Genomic DNA, 17098 nt, shown 5'->3' with positions numbered 1-17098 from the left:
TCCCCGCATATGCCCAGACCTGCCAGCCCCAGGATAGGCTGCGGGTTCTGCAGACCAAACGAGAGTTAGCACATGTGAAGAAGCTCCAGCAGCCTTAAGGACCATCTCAGAAGCGCTAAGCTGCAGAGCCACTTCTGCCCTCTCCTGGCCATCCCCTGGGGCTCCCCACCTTGTGCCCTCCTTGCTTTGTAAGCAAAGGGCCACATGCTCCAAGAAGGGGCAATGGGAAAACAGTTCCTGGCCATTCCCCGAGATGGCTGGTGGGGCAGCAGGTGCCTTTTTGTCATCCTGCCTCATCAGAACTGATTAGACCCAAATGCAGGAACTTCTCCTCTCCCCTAGCCTCTGGCATGGCCTCTGAGGAATTCAGGCAGCTGGCAAACTGAGCACATCATAGGCACAGTACCTTTGAAGCAGTGATGGTGTATCTGCAGCGAGATCAGAAACACAATACCTGCCCTGTGATAAGCCATGAACACCAAGGCCAAGAGTCACGGCACTGACCATCACTTGCTCCCTCTTCTGCTTGGCAGCAGCTGGGACTCGTGCGCCTCAGCGCAAGAGATCCTTCCTTGCACTGGTCTACGCAGTACTGCCAGGTCCTGGGAAGTGGCGAAGTCCCATTCCTGCTATCCCCATTCTTGTGAGGGCAGATCTGGTTGTCTATCACGCTCACGTTTGCTTCTAGTTTAGAAAAGCCTTGTTAATGTAGAGCTTTCATATGTTTCATGGCAGCGTGACAGAGTAAGCGCTTCCATGAAAACGCACACGTGGAGTGGGGGTATAAGGCTTAGGGAGACCCTTACAGCCAGATGCATCCCCCACTACTGTCTGGAGCGGTCAGCACATGATGTCACGCAGGCACTCCAACAAACTATGCCCCAAGGCTGAGCCACTCTGCAAAAGAGGAAGATAAAGTGCTGGGTCAAAAGGGTCCTGGGCTCCCTCTGAGGACCTGCCTGCCAGTGGTAGTATGAGCAATTCTCTTTCTCATCCTCTGATTTCCTGCTGTGCTCCTCTTACCTGCTGAACTGAAGAACCCAGGGAGAATTTTCCCCACCATTTTTTGGGGCGCCTGTTGTAGAGATGTCTGCTTGGCACAAGCTTGGTTTCACACACCACTCCCAGTTTTCAGTGCTGCTCAGATGGTGCAAAGGGTGCTGAGATGCTGTCGAGGGACTCTCACAGACAGTCCAGCAGAACGTGCCACTTCGAGGGCAAACCTACATCATGGAGCGGACAGTTGTTTCTAGGCAAGTCATACTGAAGCACAGCCGACAAGAGAGCAGTTCTTATTTGAAAGCAATAGGTGGGGAGATTAACACCAGGTCGGGAAACAAAACCAGTGTCAAAACAAGATGTAGCACAAGGGGTCTCTATGCCCAAACAGTCAGGTGCATCTCCCTGGCTCTTTCCCAGCACCCAAGTCAGGGAACTGAGGTGCAGGCTCAGTCCTCAACTGCGCTGGCTGCTGCCACTCGATGCCAGCCGAGCTGGAGCGCAACATCAGGGACAACTTATCCCAAGTTGTGCTTCCTTCCAGCAAAGGCTCCTGACCACGGCTTCCACCATACCCACCTCTAACCGAGTGCAAATCCCACCTCTTAAAAGCATAGGAACTTGGTTCTGACCTTGAAAAATCAGCATCTTCCAGAGCTTGCCACAACAAAGTCCCCACTGTGGAGCTCCTGAGCAGCTCCCGGTACATACCCAAAGAGGAAGACAGATGCTGGAAAGGTCCCACTTTTTCCTTTGAGTGCTATTTCCATTAGCAAAAAGACATCAGCCTAAATGGAAGGCTTCATTTCCCCAAGGCTTTCTGAGGAATTAAATTGGCATTTCTAGAGTGCTGGGAGGATGGCATGTGAGAAAAGGACTCCTCAGATGCCGAGTTTGTTTAGCCAGGAATGCGAGGTTCAACAGTGTAATTGCACCATCAGAAAAAGCTCAAGAGTTTGAGATTAAAAATTCCAAATTGTCTTAATTGGGGATAAACCTCTATTAAGTAGCTTCAAGGCACAGGCTTTTAGACTGAAGATTGCTGTCAAAGCCATGACAGATTTAATGTTCTTCAGTCCTTTTAATCACAGCAATATTCTTAAGACACCTCTTTCAACCAATGAAAAACCAAATGGGTCAGCAAGTTGAATCAGATGAGGAACATATGATCTCATTTCTTCCCCACACAACCCACTGCTGCACTAACAGGGTGATAATTCTGGTGTCCACAACATCCTCAAGGCTAGCTGGACCCCAGGCTTGAGATGAGCACAAAGCTTGAAGTATGAAGTTCATATCCTCTCCTTCAGCCATCTAGAGACATTTCCTCCCTGCCTACTGCCAAGACTTGAGAGCAGGGGAAGGAAATGGGCGCCTCTCTGTAAGCTGAAGCATCACCCAAAGCTGACAGCACACCACCAGCCTGGAACTAGGGGCAGCAGTTGCTTTAACCCTTAAGCAAGCAAGAGCTGCACACACAGCCCTAGCTCTGAATGCCAACAGGCTTCCAGGGCACCAAAGAGTGCCAGAGCAGCAGGTGAACTGGCTCACCTACGAAACAGCGCTGCCAACCTACAACAGCCACGTAGTTGGTGCACACATCACGTCCCTCCAGAACACCAGCAACCTCGCTGCAATCTGCAACCATTGACTGCAGACATCCCTTTAAGGATCAGTTTTCAGTTTGTCCATTAAAAAATGAACAAGCATACTGATGGAGGAAAAACTGCAGACAGCTATGAATTGAGACTGCATTTGTTTATTTATTTATTTTTTTTAATGGTAAGTCAGCCAGATGTCCTTGCTGCTGTAGGTTCTGGTCCTCCAAGGTAGCAAGGAAACAGAATGGAAGTCAGGCAGACACACACACTTGCTTCCAGATACCCAGGCTTGCTCAAGAGATTAGCTATGCAGCACAGTCATCATCAACATCCTGCTTCACCCCTGCTGGCTGCATCCCAGAAAACACACCCCGAGCTCTTAGTGCAACTTGCCTAGGATGATAAACAGCAGGAAAAGTGATCTTTGCCCTGGGATCAGAGCAGATCATTTAACAATTCAGATGATGGGCTACTGTCCACAGACTACCAGCCCATGAAAAGCAATTTTCTGGGCCAGTCACCTGGCAGTCTGGTTACTTTTGAAAGGAGAAGGGAAAAAAAAAAAAAAAAAAAAAAAAAAAAAAAAAAAAAAGTCATACAGTGCAACCCAGCAAGTCAGTATCTCTAACCCCAAAGATTAGGACCAATATTGAGTCACATTGAGTCACATTATTTATGGCCAAGCTTTGATGGGATCTAATTCTGTGTTACGAGATTTAGGGTAGGTGGCAGAAATCTAATAGCACATACGCACAGACAATATACAATGTTCACTCAGGCATCATTCAGAGTTTTACTTTTATTTATTTATTTTTTGCCTTCTGGATCATCAACACCCTGGTTGAATCTTCTTTGGGATTCCTCCCCCACCTCCAGGAGGGCAGCACAAGATCCCCCAACTTGTTCAAGCAAATGAACAACAACAACAAAAAAAACCCCAAAAAACAAAAAACCCTAACCAACTCAAAATTGCCAGTGAGGTCACTCAGCATGGGGCCAAATGCTTATTTTGAGGGGGTGGCAAAGAATTCAGTGGCAGTTCTGGCTTCAAAAACCAGAGTGGAAAGGAGGCCTATAAAGGGGAAAATGGGCTAAAAAATACTTAGCAACCCTTCCTCTACCCAAAGAGCAGGGAGATAAGGAAAAAATAGTCATCTGATTACACACAGGGTATATATTTTTACACACACTTCTACACACATCTAGATATAGTACATGTAAAAATATATGCTATACATACGCCCATTCTCACCTAAGGTGCTTTTAATACACCATCTGCACTGTGTGTATGGGCATGTATATGTGTGTATGAATTAAATGTACAGGTACTAAGTGTATATGTGCATATGTACACATACATACAGGCAGGCAGCCTACCGTCAGCTACCCTCACCTTCCTCTTTGTACAAAACCCAGTCCTCCCACCCTGTAACACCATCACATTCCCTACCCCAGCCCACTTCATAACAGATCCCCCAGTGTAGCAGCTTCTTTCTCAAGCAATTCAAGGAAAGTAATTAAAGGAAGGGGAAAAAAAAATGAAAGCAAAGTGTGCGCTCACGCCCGTATTTTCTCTGTGGTCCTTCCAGCTCCCCTCCTGTGCCAGGAGTAGGGTACATATTTTTCTCTTGGGATCAGTTGACCAAACGCTATCCCTTTCCTCCCAATGCCAGCTTATTGCACATATTTGTTTCTGGGCTGCATTTCAACACCTCTACATTACATTCTATAGATCCTGTCATCCTCTCACTTCAATAAAATAGAGGAACACAAACCCACCACCATATCCCTGCCCTCCCATCCTCTTCCCACCCATTATCCCCATCAAAAAGAAAAAAAACCCAAAACAAAATGAAAACCCCAAGAAAGGCTGCTTGCTAGCAGAGTGCAACAGTAGTACACACTGAATAGGTGTTCTCTTCGGGAGCTCTGTAGAAGAGAGGTTATTTCTAACACAGTAAACGAAGCCATGCAAAAGGTGAGAAGAAAGGGAGCAGAAGGAGGAAAAATTAAAAGATGATGAGGAAGAAGAGAGGTGAGGAGGAGGAAGAACACAGCATGGCAAGTGCTCAAGGCTTCATGTTTTGTTGTCCTCTTCTTGTAAACAAGCTAATAATTCTCATTAGATAGAACGAGTAAAAAGACTGAAGTTCCAAGTTGAGGGGCTGGAGTTTCCAAGAGTCTGTTCAGTCCATTCAGCAACACCACAGCCAGTGAGAGAAAACAAGAGGGGAATTTTTTCTTTTCTTTTTTTTGTTTTTTGTTTTTTTGTTTTGTGTGTTTTTTTAAAATCTTCATTACTTAAAGCTGAGAGAAAAAAGCCAACTCAGGAGCCCTTTTCAAGGATGGCTCATTGTCTCTAGACTGAATAAATCACACTAGTTTAGAGAGAACCTTTTTTTTTCCTTTTTAATGACTTATTAAAAACCATGTGGTTCCTTCCTCTGCCCCTCTGCTCAAAGGCGGGTCTGTGCCTCGGGGACGTAGATCTCGATGCTGTCTGCGCTCTCCGTGGCCGAGTTCTGCCGGACAGAGGCAGCCCGCTTGGCTGCCATGAGACGCTTGCGAGCTTCCTGGCGTTGCTTGTCTGAATCAGAGGTTTTGTCCCGGTTAAGTTGGGTTTTGGACTTGGCTGGCTTCTTTGGCACTGGAGGGGGTGGTTTCTTCTCTTCCTTTAGGGAGACAGTAAAGAAAAACCCGAACATAAAATAAAAATGCACATACAGAAGGTCTCTGTTATGATGGGGACTCTCCTAGCCTGTGACACTAACCAACAGCACTATGAGCGACAGGTGAAAGAAGCAGGAGCAGTTCTTCAGCAAGGCACTCATCATGTAATCAGTTCCCTAATTTCTAGAAGTGGATCACTGTGCATTTTAGTGGCACTAAGGCCTTCTGTTAAGTGGACTGGGGTTTACAGCCTACTTCAGTGGCCCAGCTGTGGATCAGAGTTTAGCACCCAGCACTAAGGCTGGGCTTCATGCTGGAATTGCAAAGTTTTAATATATGCTCATAGTCATGGTACTTTCCTCCCAAAAGTCTAGTCATTAAACCTGGCCCATGAACGCAGCCCACACTGCATTTTTCAAAAGGTTCCATAGATGCTTTTTACACTACTTGGAACAGAATAGCTGCAACCTATTTATGCAGTGCTTAAAAACAGAAGCCTCTGTATTAATGCTCCAAAGGTATACTACTCATCTCTCCACTCTTCTCTCCATCGTAACATTTTTACTTAAGAGGAATGTTCTTAATGCATTGCAAATTGTGCCTGCAAACAGGGAGGATGGCTGATGGACACTGCAATCACTTACTTGACCAACTCTTAAAAGCATCATGAAGGGCAGATACATTACGGGGATTTACATGACACAAGTGGGAGATAGTAGAGATTTTATAGATTTTTCCATTTGCAGATAGAAATAGCAGAAGAATCTCTGATACCCCAAACATCTGTGAGGTGTTTTGGCCACTAAGCTGCGCCACACTCACCTTTCTCTCCGGTGTCTCTGCCAACTGCCAGCTGTTAGCCTTCAGGTGGTACAGCTCATCAAATTTCATGCTGATGTCTTCGATGGACAACTGCAGGAGATCCCAAAACCCAGCTAGGTCCTGGGCTGTGGGTCTGGGATTGGCATTAGGGTTCTACATGGAAAAGAATAAAACAATTTATTAGAGAACATATCCACCCTGCCCCTGCCAACTGAAGTAGTCTGGGCAGCTTACAAATCCACCTTTTGTAATTCCACCCTCCTGACAACTGAAACTTCAAACCCCATAGAAGACACTAGCCTTAAATGCACAGAGAAAAGGCCATTATCTATAGACAACACTTTGGTCTACAGATCTGGATGGTGTTTTTCTTACACAAGTCCAAAGAAGAATCCTGAAAAGGCACCTTGATAGCAGAAAGCAATAGCTCCCTTCTTCCAAAGGTTTCCCTGGCTAGTACTAATCCCACAGTGGCATCCAAGTGAAGGTCCCCAGAACATGCTTCAGAGCTAGAACACATGATTTCAGGCAGAGTAATAACAGAATAAGGAGCTGGACAGCACACAACGTGCATCACAGCCATAACACCTGGAGAACCTGAATGCATCACTGTGCAGAAATACAGCTTGTCACATGCAAAGTCATTTTGCTACATTCCCCAGCAAAACAATCTGGAAGTACATCAGTAGTTTTCAAGTTAGGTTGAAAAATTAAGCACTAAAGGAAATTTCTGTCAAATAAAAAGAGAATTTCCCCAATTCCGAGGCATCTGAACTGCCATCATAGCCCTGGATTCTCAGGGAAACAAGGGATCAGATTGACACACAAACTGCCAAAGGAAGACCTCAACACAGAGCTTTGTTGAAAGCCTGGCTGCTACTTTCATTGCTGCTAATCTCTCAGTGGTGATCAGCCAGAGATCAGCAAGCAGATGTTCAACACTTCACTTCCTCCTCTACTTCCCGAGTTTCTCTAAGTTTCTTTGAAGCAAACTGCACCTCTGATGAAGTTAGCAAAAATCCAGAACATGGTAAAACTTGAACCTGCCTCCTGTTCTCCCCCCTACCCCTGCAAAACTCCACACAGACGCCCACCTATCTCTAAGCTAGCCCACTTTGTTCTCAGCAAGGGCAAACCCTTGCATTACATTTGAAGAAATCAAATTCAAGTAGTACTTCACAACCATCTAGGGACAGTCCTGTGCAGATGATTAAGCTATCTACATAACCCACATGCAAACCAAGCATATTTAGAGAGGAACTGCAGGCTTTGTGATTCAGCTCAAAAAGCTCTTTATAAGCAAGAATAAAGAGGTCGTTTCCAGGACACATAGCAGTAAGGCTAGGTGAGGATTCAGACTCTAAGTGTCTCAGAAAACATATTTAGCATGCCCTGATCAACAGTTCAAGGGAAATTCCCTTGTGCTCACATCAGCATCAAAATGAATTGTGAACACTCATCCTTGAGCAAATGACAGTCTAAAAATTGCACATTCAGAATAGACACTGAAGATGTTGGCCTCCCGCTGCCCAGCTGCTGTTTTTAAAAACAGCTTTCATCCATCACTGTGTGATTGTCAGGTTGTGGGACACAGCAGCTTTGGATTTGCTGTACGGCACTGTTGCACTGACACTAGCCTGTTAATATCCACCCATCTCCCTGCAGTAATCTTCAGACAACATCTGCCCCCTTCCCCAAATCAGGAGAAAGAGCTGGACTCACCAAGTTTTGTTCACAGAGTCCATGGAATTGCTGGAACTTCTGCGACATTAGTAACTGCGCACTGCCCACTGCACTGAGGACTTTTCCTAAGACTATAGGAGGAAAAAAAGTCTTTGTTAAACAGATTGTTAAACACAGCGAAATGCCTCCTACCACTTGTTTACTGGAATTACATTTGTTCTGTGAATAAAACTGTCCTTTTTACTCTTCATTTTAGGACACTCACACCGATGACAGCCTACTATGATAAACAATGAGCTACTCCCTTGTCTCAGTATAATGATTTCTCCTTGTTCTTCTGCCACCAATCACTAGGATGGCCAAGGACATTTTGGGTGGCAGATAACATTTTCTGTTTGGAAGAAAGTTGGCAGAGTAAGTGCTAGGTTGAGTAATTCTTGGAGGTGTTTTTAAACACCTTCCTCTGTTTATTAGGAAAGAAGTTTCACAGATCTCTATAGAACTAACTACTGCCAGAAAAAGAAGCTTTATTCAAACTACAGTCAGTGGCTTTCTCTGCCCTCTACTATTGCTCCTAGGACATCCCAAAAGGAGACAAACTGCACTGAGATCACTACACTGCAGCCTGAAGAAAGGCTGAAGGTCATTTAAGGTAGTATCAGAGAAGCCACCAGCCCAGCTTCAGTAACCTAACCTACAGGCACATGCTCACAGATCATAACCTGCTCTTCCACATATGAGGTAAAGGTGGTAAAGGCAGAAGATCTAACCTTTGTTTACCAGAAGGATTTCAAGTATGAACAGACTATGGCTTTTAATCATGACAGTTTAAAATCTAGGACTTAATGCTGTACTCAGTGGGGTCTCCAAGGAGCCTCTGGATATGGCTACATTCCCCTGCTCATTAACGGAAAACAATGATGTATGAGACTCCCTTCCAGCAGGGCACTGGGAGACCCACAATGCATGCAAATGCTCCATGAACAGAGATGAACTGATGCCCCTCTCCCTCTCTGGTCTGCCGCTGCATCTACCAAATCAATTTTTAATGTCTGAAGGTCTGCATGTAATTTGGCAAGTGTAAGCCAGGCTCTCTCCATACCCTCTAAATTCTCATTACATAACTTACTAGGAGATTGCTCTTAATGCCACAGATAATGCCACACTAGTCCCAGCATGCAAGGCTGCAAAATAGCACACTCGCCACAGGCGGAGCAAGGACAACCTGATAAATCCCATGCTCTGAACCAGGCAGAGCCTTGGCATTGCCTATCCAACTCTGCAGCCAGTACAGCATCTTAGTGCAATAGGGTTTGAGATTAGCTGCCCCCAACCTCCCAGAAACAACAGTTAGCTACAAACGACTCTCACCATCATTTCACTTTGTTAAAAAAAAAAAAAAAAAAAAATCAAACAGGTCCAAAATAAAGATCATGTCCTCTGCAACCAGGTACCTATTTCCACTGTGTGCACTTTATGCACTTTCTTCACCACAAGAAGCAGAGTTTTGTTTACTCAAATTTGAAAGTAAAAGAACAAGCCATCCCAAGTGAACCCTATGCAATTAGATGGCCTTGTGTTCATCACGCATGTATTTTTGGCATATTTAGCATGAACTAAGTGAAGGTTGCCTATATGAAGGAGCCTCTTTGCTGTGAGGACAGGTTCACAGATTCAACAGATCAAACAGGTTCAGAAGCTATAGTTCCATCTGCCTCACTGCCAAATAGACTTTCATAAACCAGCTTGAGCATAACAGGATAGGCAGGAAGAAAGATCCCATTGCCTCCCTAAAAGCAACCAATTCAACCATTTAGACGTCTTTCCTGGTTAGAAGCTGCCATCATCCCCTAAAGTCTTCCCTGCTGCATATTAGTATTATTTCCTACCCCATCTGCAAGACAAAGTTGGGGACATGCTCTATATCTTTTCCTCTTTCCTGTCCTTTTCAAAGACAAACTGTTCCTTGCTACATACACACCTCTGTTCTACCCTACTCTGCAGGCTACCAGCAGTTTAACAGCAGAAAGTGGATCCTAATGTTCAGCTTCAACTCCTTCTTAAAGGAGAGCTGCTAGGCTGCTCCAGCCTGGTGTCTAGAAGTTGGCAACACCCACCTTCTTCAGAGAGATTGTTCTCTTTGGTCTCCTGGTCCATCTGACGGCACCACCCTTCTAACCGCTCAGTTTCTGCCTGCAGCAGCTTCAGAAACCAGTACCCATCCCGCCGGCAGGCTCCTGGTTGTGTGGGTTCTGATGGTGAGGTGGAGGAAGTCTCAAGCCAAGGGTCAGGAGGAGGGAGAGAGGAAGGCTCCAGGGCTGGGTCATTGTTATCTCCATAGGAGAGGTTTCTCTTAATCTGTGAGGGCTTGGCTGGTTGCCTGGTACTGGCATCAACACTAACAGAGTTATTGTGCTGCGGGCACTCAGCAAGGCTTCTCTCAGATGATTTACAGCTAGAGTTATTAGGTTCTTGTGTGTCAGAGTCTGTGTCCTGTTTGGAGGACATGCTGCGAGAGTGGCTGCTTCTAGAGAGATCAAGAGCAAACATTAGATGGCAAAACTCAATCTGGCTGGCTGGCTTCACATGTTACAATAAAATGCATTTGTTTATGATGTCTGCAGCTGAGCCTCATCCCCACAACCTCCCCCTCCTCACACACAAATACGCACACCACACATTCAGACAGACATAATTATAAGGTTGCCTGCTTACTGCAATAGGCCATTTAGACAAGAGGACTGACGCACATCTGTAATTAAATCTTGGACTTTTTTTTTTTTTTAAGACTTCGAACTCCCATTGATTTGGCTGTTTACAGAACAAGTACTTTTTGCAGTGCGTATATGCTGTGGAGGAGGAGCACTCAATAGACCCCCCCCCCCATTCAACACCATTCGCATTGAAACAAAGATGGGGAGAAGAAGGTCTAAGCATGGGAAGTACGGTTCAAAAGAAAGGAGTAAGAATTACAAAAGCCTGCGTCTTTCACTTACCGCCACTCGTCCTCTACCTGTACCCCGATGGACTGGAATTTGGTGACTGGCGGAGGAGGCTCCTCTTTTACCACTGGCTGAAGGCAGTCAACCTTATTAAACAAAAGAAATACAGACAAAAACAGACACAAGAACTTGCTGCTGGAATTCACATTAGTCGACCAGGAGCAGCACTGCACAAACACACAGCATGCTGACACTACATGCCAACTCAAGGGCTGTTTTAGGTGAGGCACAAAGCTACTGCTCAAGTCAGTCTCCACATGTGTACTAGAACTATATTTGGCCTGGCTTCTGCCAGGCATCTGCTAGAAGACTATCAAGCTCTGCCATCTGCCACTGTTTGCATGGCAGCAACATGCTGGGAAGGGCTGTGTATTCCTGAGGCAGCAGCTGTGTGTGTGCGGCATACAGCACAGGCAAAGGCCAACAGCTTCAAGAGAGGGCAGCAATCTGATTAAGATAGACAACAAAGTCCGGTCTCCTTTCTCTCAAGGATTGACACCCTCCATAGCCCTGGATAAGAGGGTTAGGAGGTTTTAGGAAGGAAATCCAGGCAGTGAGGCAGATGGCTTAGGAACAGTCTGGGGCAGGGAGTGAGGGGAGAAGGGGAAGAAGAGGCCAAGTTAGTCAGCCTCTGTAATAAAGAGTTCTCATCTGCCCTTCCACAAGTTGTGCTGAAAAGTCTTCACTGTAATATGTACCTAGCTGGCCATCCAGCCTTGCTGCAAAGCCAAGGAGAACTTGATACGGAGCTTTATCATCATTAAGGAGAGAATGAGTGTTGGCAGAGCTCCCAGCAGACAACACTCACTACACTCAACTACAGACAAGATGGGAGACTACAGACTGACCTCAGCTTCAGCGCAAAAGATTTTAAACCAGCTGTAGCAAGTGTACAAGCCTGAGGGTGAACGTTATGAGAACGGAGACAACAGCTGAAAGGGTGTCTGTGACAGTGCACACACATGATGGCCACAAAGCACAGATTCTGCATTCAGGCTTGCCAAAGTGCTTAAGTTCCTATTTGCAGGTTATAACCTGCAGCATTCAATAAGTACTTTGGGACAGAACTGATGCTTACAGTAGTTAGCCATCTATATCAGAGAAATCTGTCCACACAAGAAGAGATAATTGCAGATGACTTAAAAATTTTGCCAACTAAAGCACGGATTTACTCTACTCCCCAACTGCCTCTCCTTTGAGTGCATAATCAACACCTCTTTTGCATTGATTTGCAGAGTTAAAAAACTTCTGTCAAGAGAAGCAGCAACCTGCTGGCACAGAGAGTCAACACAGGGGAATGGTGGATGCTGAGGTAGTGCTCCTTCCTGCCTACAGCTTTGTAAGCCATTTCACACTATGTAAGTCCTAAATATACCTAGATCTTAGATAGAAGGGTCTGCCTCAGGAGAAAGCTGCCCCTAGAACCATGATGGACAAGGAGCAGGCTGACTTGAATACATAGTAAAGATCACAGTATCAGCACATGCGTATCTGCAGCAAAAAGCCTTTTTAAAGAGGCTCACCCAGTTAACAGGTTTCCAATTGTGTTATGAAGTACTTCACCATAAAGTAACTTACTCCTTTCCTGTCTGTTGTAAGAACACTTTGCTGTGTTTCACCTCTAGATAGATGGTAAGCTGGTTTTAAAAGCTATTTAATTTCTTTTGGCATTTTGAGTGGGTTCAGATGCACATTTGGCTGCACACAACACACATACTAAACGGATGAGTTAAGGATGTTCCTTAGAACATAAAAGAGAACAAACAATTCCATACTTGTATTCCTATAGATGACAGCTTTCTTTTAGGAATGTTCTCCACTTTAGGCTCTTCACTAGTCAGAGTTCCTTTGTCACTCTTCAATGTTGCATTTTTCTGGGGTAAATCTGGAGTCTCTCTAGCTGGAGTCACAACACTGCCTCTCGTCACGCTGGGTGTCTTGGTACTGTCCAAGCTGTCTGAAGAATTGCTCAGTCCTGACTGGCTGGTCACCTCACTCTTGTGGTCCTGGCTATCCAGGTAGGTGTCTTGCGCCGATTCAGTGCTGCTCTGTACAGTGACAGAGATGAACGGCTTTGATGTGGTCCGAGGTGGGACAGGAGGTGGAGTCTTTTTATATGCCACTAGGCATGATGAACCTGCAGTAATGGAGGTAGGAAGAACAGAGGATGCAAGAGACAGATTGGAGAGAGTGACAGAGATACAGTAAAAGAGAACGAAAAAGCAGGTCAGTTACAACATTCAAAAGACACCCCCCAAGCAGAAGCTTGGGGCAGAAATACAGAAACACAGTCTACAGCCAGCAGCTCACACTGGATAACCCAAACCAAAGCATAAGGGGAAGCAGAAGGCAGAGCCACAGCTAGCTTGCAACAGAAGTCAAAAGAAATGCTATGATGTATGAAAGGTTGGAAATGGAGAGGAAATACAGAGAAGCCTCCCAAGAATGCTACAAGGTTTGGCAGGTACAAGCCTCCACGTGGGGGGAACTCTGTTTAAACCCTATATTTTAGTGTCCTAGAACAGCCGAGTGTCTCAGCTCTTTGTTCCCATTGGTTGACAAGTTTCAGTGTCTGGACCAGGCTGGTACTTTTTCCTACAAAAATGGAAAGAAGCCATAAAATCTGTTAGATCCTGATGCTGGGAATGTATGTCTGAAGTACTTTAAGAATTTATCTGCCACATTTCCATTCATATGCCCAGAGATGCCAAGAAGCACCGCCAACTGTTTTGTCGAGTGCCTATGCACCTTCACAAGGCAACAGCAATTTCTTTTGCCTGAATGGCAGTTGTTCAGTTTTGACTCAAAAAGCAGGAAACATACTGTATTTAGCACTTCCCTCTGCATGCATCTCTGCTCAGAAGACAGGATTAGTCAGGCAGGTGAGCTTGTGGGATGCAGTGGGTCTGAAAAGGACCATGATCATCATCTCTAGGATCTCAGTCCCAAACGTTCCAAATCAAACTGCAACACAAGCTAGGAAACAGCATTCCAGTCTTATCACAAGCATAGTTACCAGAAACACCTCAAATATCCCAGTCTACCAAAAATGTTGCCTGAACAGACCATATCATGCCAAAACTGTGATCTTTGAACAGACCTCATGAGACACACACTTGTGCCTTCCAGGACTTGCTAGAATAGAAGCGCAAAATCCTAGAACATTAGAGGTTGGAAGGGACCTATGGATGTCACCTCATCTTACCCTCAGCACAAAGCAACTTAGATGAAGTTGCTCAGGGCTTTGTCCAGTAGAGTTCTGAAGATTTGAGCATGGAGATCCCACCACCTCTCTGGACCCATATCCCAGTGTTTGGCCACCCTCACTAGGAAGAGATTTTTTTCTCCTACCTGGTTAAAGCTACAAGTCCCAACTCTAATGTCACAGATGTTAAGGCATGAGCAGTACACATATCAGCACACTTTTGCTGGAATTAGACCTTGACTGAACCTTTTCTTTTTAGATATAAAGATCAATTACCCCAATACAGGAGAAGCACCAGGCTTCTTGCTAAGAATTGCTAAGTCTATGCCAATTTTTTGACAGAAGTCAAAAAGCTCTCACAGAATTTGTATCCATAACCAACAAGGCAGAAGAGCAACACCAGTTACCTCCTGCCCTATGATACACTAAGCCCAGCACAAACCAAGCAGTGTCATGATGGCCACAGGAGCAAGCCCAGTCCCTGCCTACTCATCCCAGCCCTTACACCACCTGCTGCTGAACGCTCTGCATGACCGTAAGGTAGACTTGCGGTGAGAAACCACCTATCTGAAAAATAATCAGGACATTGAAGACAGGGTTATTTTTCAGTTTGATCTGTTCCTGATGCTATTCATGGTGCTGCCAAAAGCTGATAAACCGCTTAGGTCATTCTGAGCCCACACTTGCTGGATGCCCAGCCAGGACAGGAACATATTATGCAATGTAAAAGCCTTCCATCATAACTTCCTAAAAAGTCAGATGAAAGTGACCAAGAAAAGTCAAATGTTACTCCTGTCTTCAAAAAGGACAAGAAGGAGGACCCAGGCAACCAGAGGCCAGCCAGCCTTATCTCCATCCCTGGAAAGGAGATAGAATAGCTCATTCTGGATGTCATCTCCAAGCATATGGAGGAAAAGAAGGTGATCAGGAGGAGTCAGCATGGACTGGGCCTACTTTGCCCAGGTCTGTTTAGCCTGGAGAAGACTGAGATGGGATCATATCAATGTGTATAAGTACCTGAAGGGAGGGTGTCAGGGGGGATGGGGACAAACTCTTCAGTTGTCCCATGTGACAGGACAGGAGGCAATAGGCACAAACTGAACCACAGGAAATTGTGCCTCGATATAAGGAAGAACTTCTTAACTGTGAGAGAGACATAGCACTGGAACAGGCTGCCCAGAGGTTGTGGAGTCTCCTTCTCTGGAGATATTCAAAACCCACCTAGATGTGATCCTGTCTAACATGTGCTAGGTGGCCCTGCTTGAGCAGGGAGGTTGGACTTGATGATCTCCACAGGTCCCTTCCAACCTTATCCATTCTGTGAAGTGCTCCAGGTTGTCACATTTATATGCCCAAACACAGCTATTTAGCCAATATGTTATTCAATCATGTGCAGTATAGGACCGGTATTGGAAGCTCATCACTAATGGATGACTAAAAAGGCACCAGCATTTTACTTCCTACTAGTTAGTCCCAAATTACTCCCTTTTCTTCGCAAAGTGGAACCTTGTGCATTCAGGCCAGCAGCAGCCTTTCCTGCAGGCACTGGAGCTGCACCAGCTCAGAATTGTCTTACTCCTCTAAGCAATTTAAGATCACTCACCAGAGTGCTTCTTCTGGCAGTGGTAACAGATTACATGGTCCCTGACTGTTCTTTGACAAAAGCACTTGCACAACCACATGCTGAACTGCACCAGAGTTGACCTTTATCCAAAGTTGCTTTACAGCAGCTGGTTCATCATGCATCTGCACAAACTGCCAGCACAGCATAAGGCTAAAGCAATACAGTTCCTGTGCAACTGCCTCCTCTCTTTCCCCAGGTTCCCTGATGGACATCCCCAAAAGCTTCCCTAAGTGTAGCACATGTGTGGCCAGAGTAAAGCTTTACCTGTTACAGATGTTTTGACTGTGCTGCCTACCCAGTCACAGAACATAGCTTGCTATACTGGTAAAGCATTCCTCATGCAAATACAATTAAAACAATTTTGTCCCTTAACAGAGCCCTTCTCCCTTCCCATCAAAGGCTCTACTGCTAAACAAGCTCTCTTGGTGTGTGCTGAAATAACCCAACTGCCATAGACACCTACTTGTCCAGAAAATACCTAGAGTGCATGCTAAGAGTGTTAGCAATCCAAGTGTTTTGCTTCTCAGCACTCATGGCTGCCCACTATGTGGCAGTGGAGCTACTGGACACTTGTTGGAGCTTCAGGAGGTCAAAGTCCAGCTAGCTATGACAGCAAGAGAGAAGGAAGCCATTGAGCACTCAACAGACAAGAATGAGAAGTGCCCACACAATCATTCTGCCAGTGCTGTGCAACAAAGAGCAGCAACTTGAACTGCCATGGTAGTTCCTGGGCCAAGCCTGAAACCTTGCTTGTACAGCTTGTACCAAGAGATGTGCACAGGAGCAACTCGAGCAGAGTAGCAGCAGAAGTACCCCTTCATAAGCTATGGCCACACTACCAGAAAGCAGGAAGTTCATCCTGCGAAGCATCACTACACCAGGAAGTTATGGTGGCTCTTATCAAAGACAAGCACAAGCCACCCAAATGGGTAGGTAGAGAAAGCCCATCCACATGGCCTCCGGTTAAATACCTTTTTTTCACCCTCTCGTATGGCCTGTCTGGTCTTTCCCATGTAGCAGTGCACAGCCCTGGAGTGCCAGATGTGCCAGGAACTGCTGTGACATCCCTTGCCACTCCAACAATGATCCTCTATGACAATGTTCAGCTTGCAGCAGCACGAACAGGAGTTTGTGTTTCGCTTCTGCTGGCATGTTTACAAGCAGCACAGCTCAGGTTTCCCAGCTGCTGTTTATACCCATAGTGCTGTACTGTAATTAGCAAAGTAAATCAATTGCTCTCTCAATATCGAACACTGCATCTAGGCAAAACAAGATGAGGACAGTAGAGTTCTGCCTAATCAGCCACCATTTCAGCACAGACAGGAAAAGGCATCAGAATTTCCTGGGGGGAAGATGAATTTTCCTGTCTAACGTGCTCTAGGTGACCCTGCTTGAGCAGGAGAGTTGGACTAGATGATCTCCGGAAGTCCCTTTCAACCTCAATCATTCTGCGATTCTGTGAGAGTGATGTTTGAGGTCACAAAGCTAAACT

General features: G+C 45.6%; 1 protein-coding gene across 5 annotated transcripts in view; it reads right to left on the bottom strand.

Moving 5' to 3' along the window:
* Nucleotides 1-3197: 3197 nt before the first annotated feature.
* The window catches only part of DLGAP4 (DLG associated protein 4), a 77256-nt gene continuing 63355 nt past the window's right edge, over nt 3198-17098 (bottom strand). For all 5 annotated transcript variants that reach the window (XM_062589091.1, XM_062589089.1, XM_062589092.1 and 2 more), the window contains 6 exons: nt 12553-12914; nt 10772-10863; nt 9893-10302; nt 7815-7906; nt 6093-6245; nt 3198-5272 (listed from right to left, as the gene is read on the bottom strand). In XM_062589091.1, the coding sequence (XP_062445075.1) occupies nt 5057-5272; nt 6093-6245; nt 7815-7906; nt 9893-10302; nt 10772-10863; nt 12553-12914 (1325 nt within the window). In that variant the 3' untranslated portion in view covers nt 3198-5056. The remainder of the gene's footprint in view (nt 5273-6092; nt 6246-7814; nt 7907-9892; nt 10303-10771; nt 10864-12552; nt 12915-17098) is intronic.

The sequence above is a fragment of the Rhea pennata genome, chromosome 16 (genome assembly GCF_028389875.1).
Source record: "Rhea pennata isolate bPtePen1 chromosome 16, bPtePen1.pri, whole genome shotgun sequence".
NCBI lineage: Eukaryota > Metazoa > Chordata > Aves > Rheiformes > Rheidae > Rhea > Rhea pennata.
Note: the sequence above shows the minus strand (reverse complement) of the source record. Positions and strands in the feature narration are given on the sequence as shown.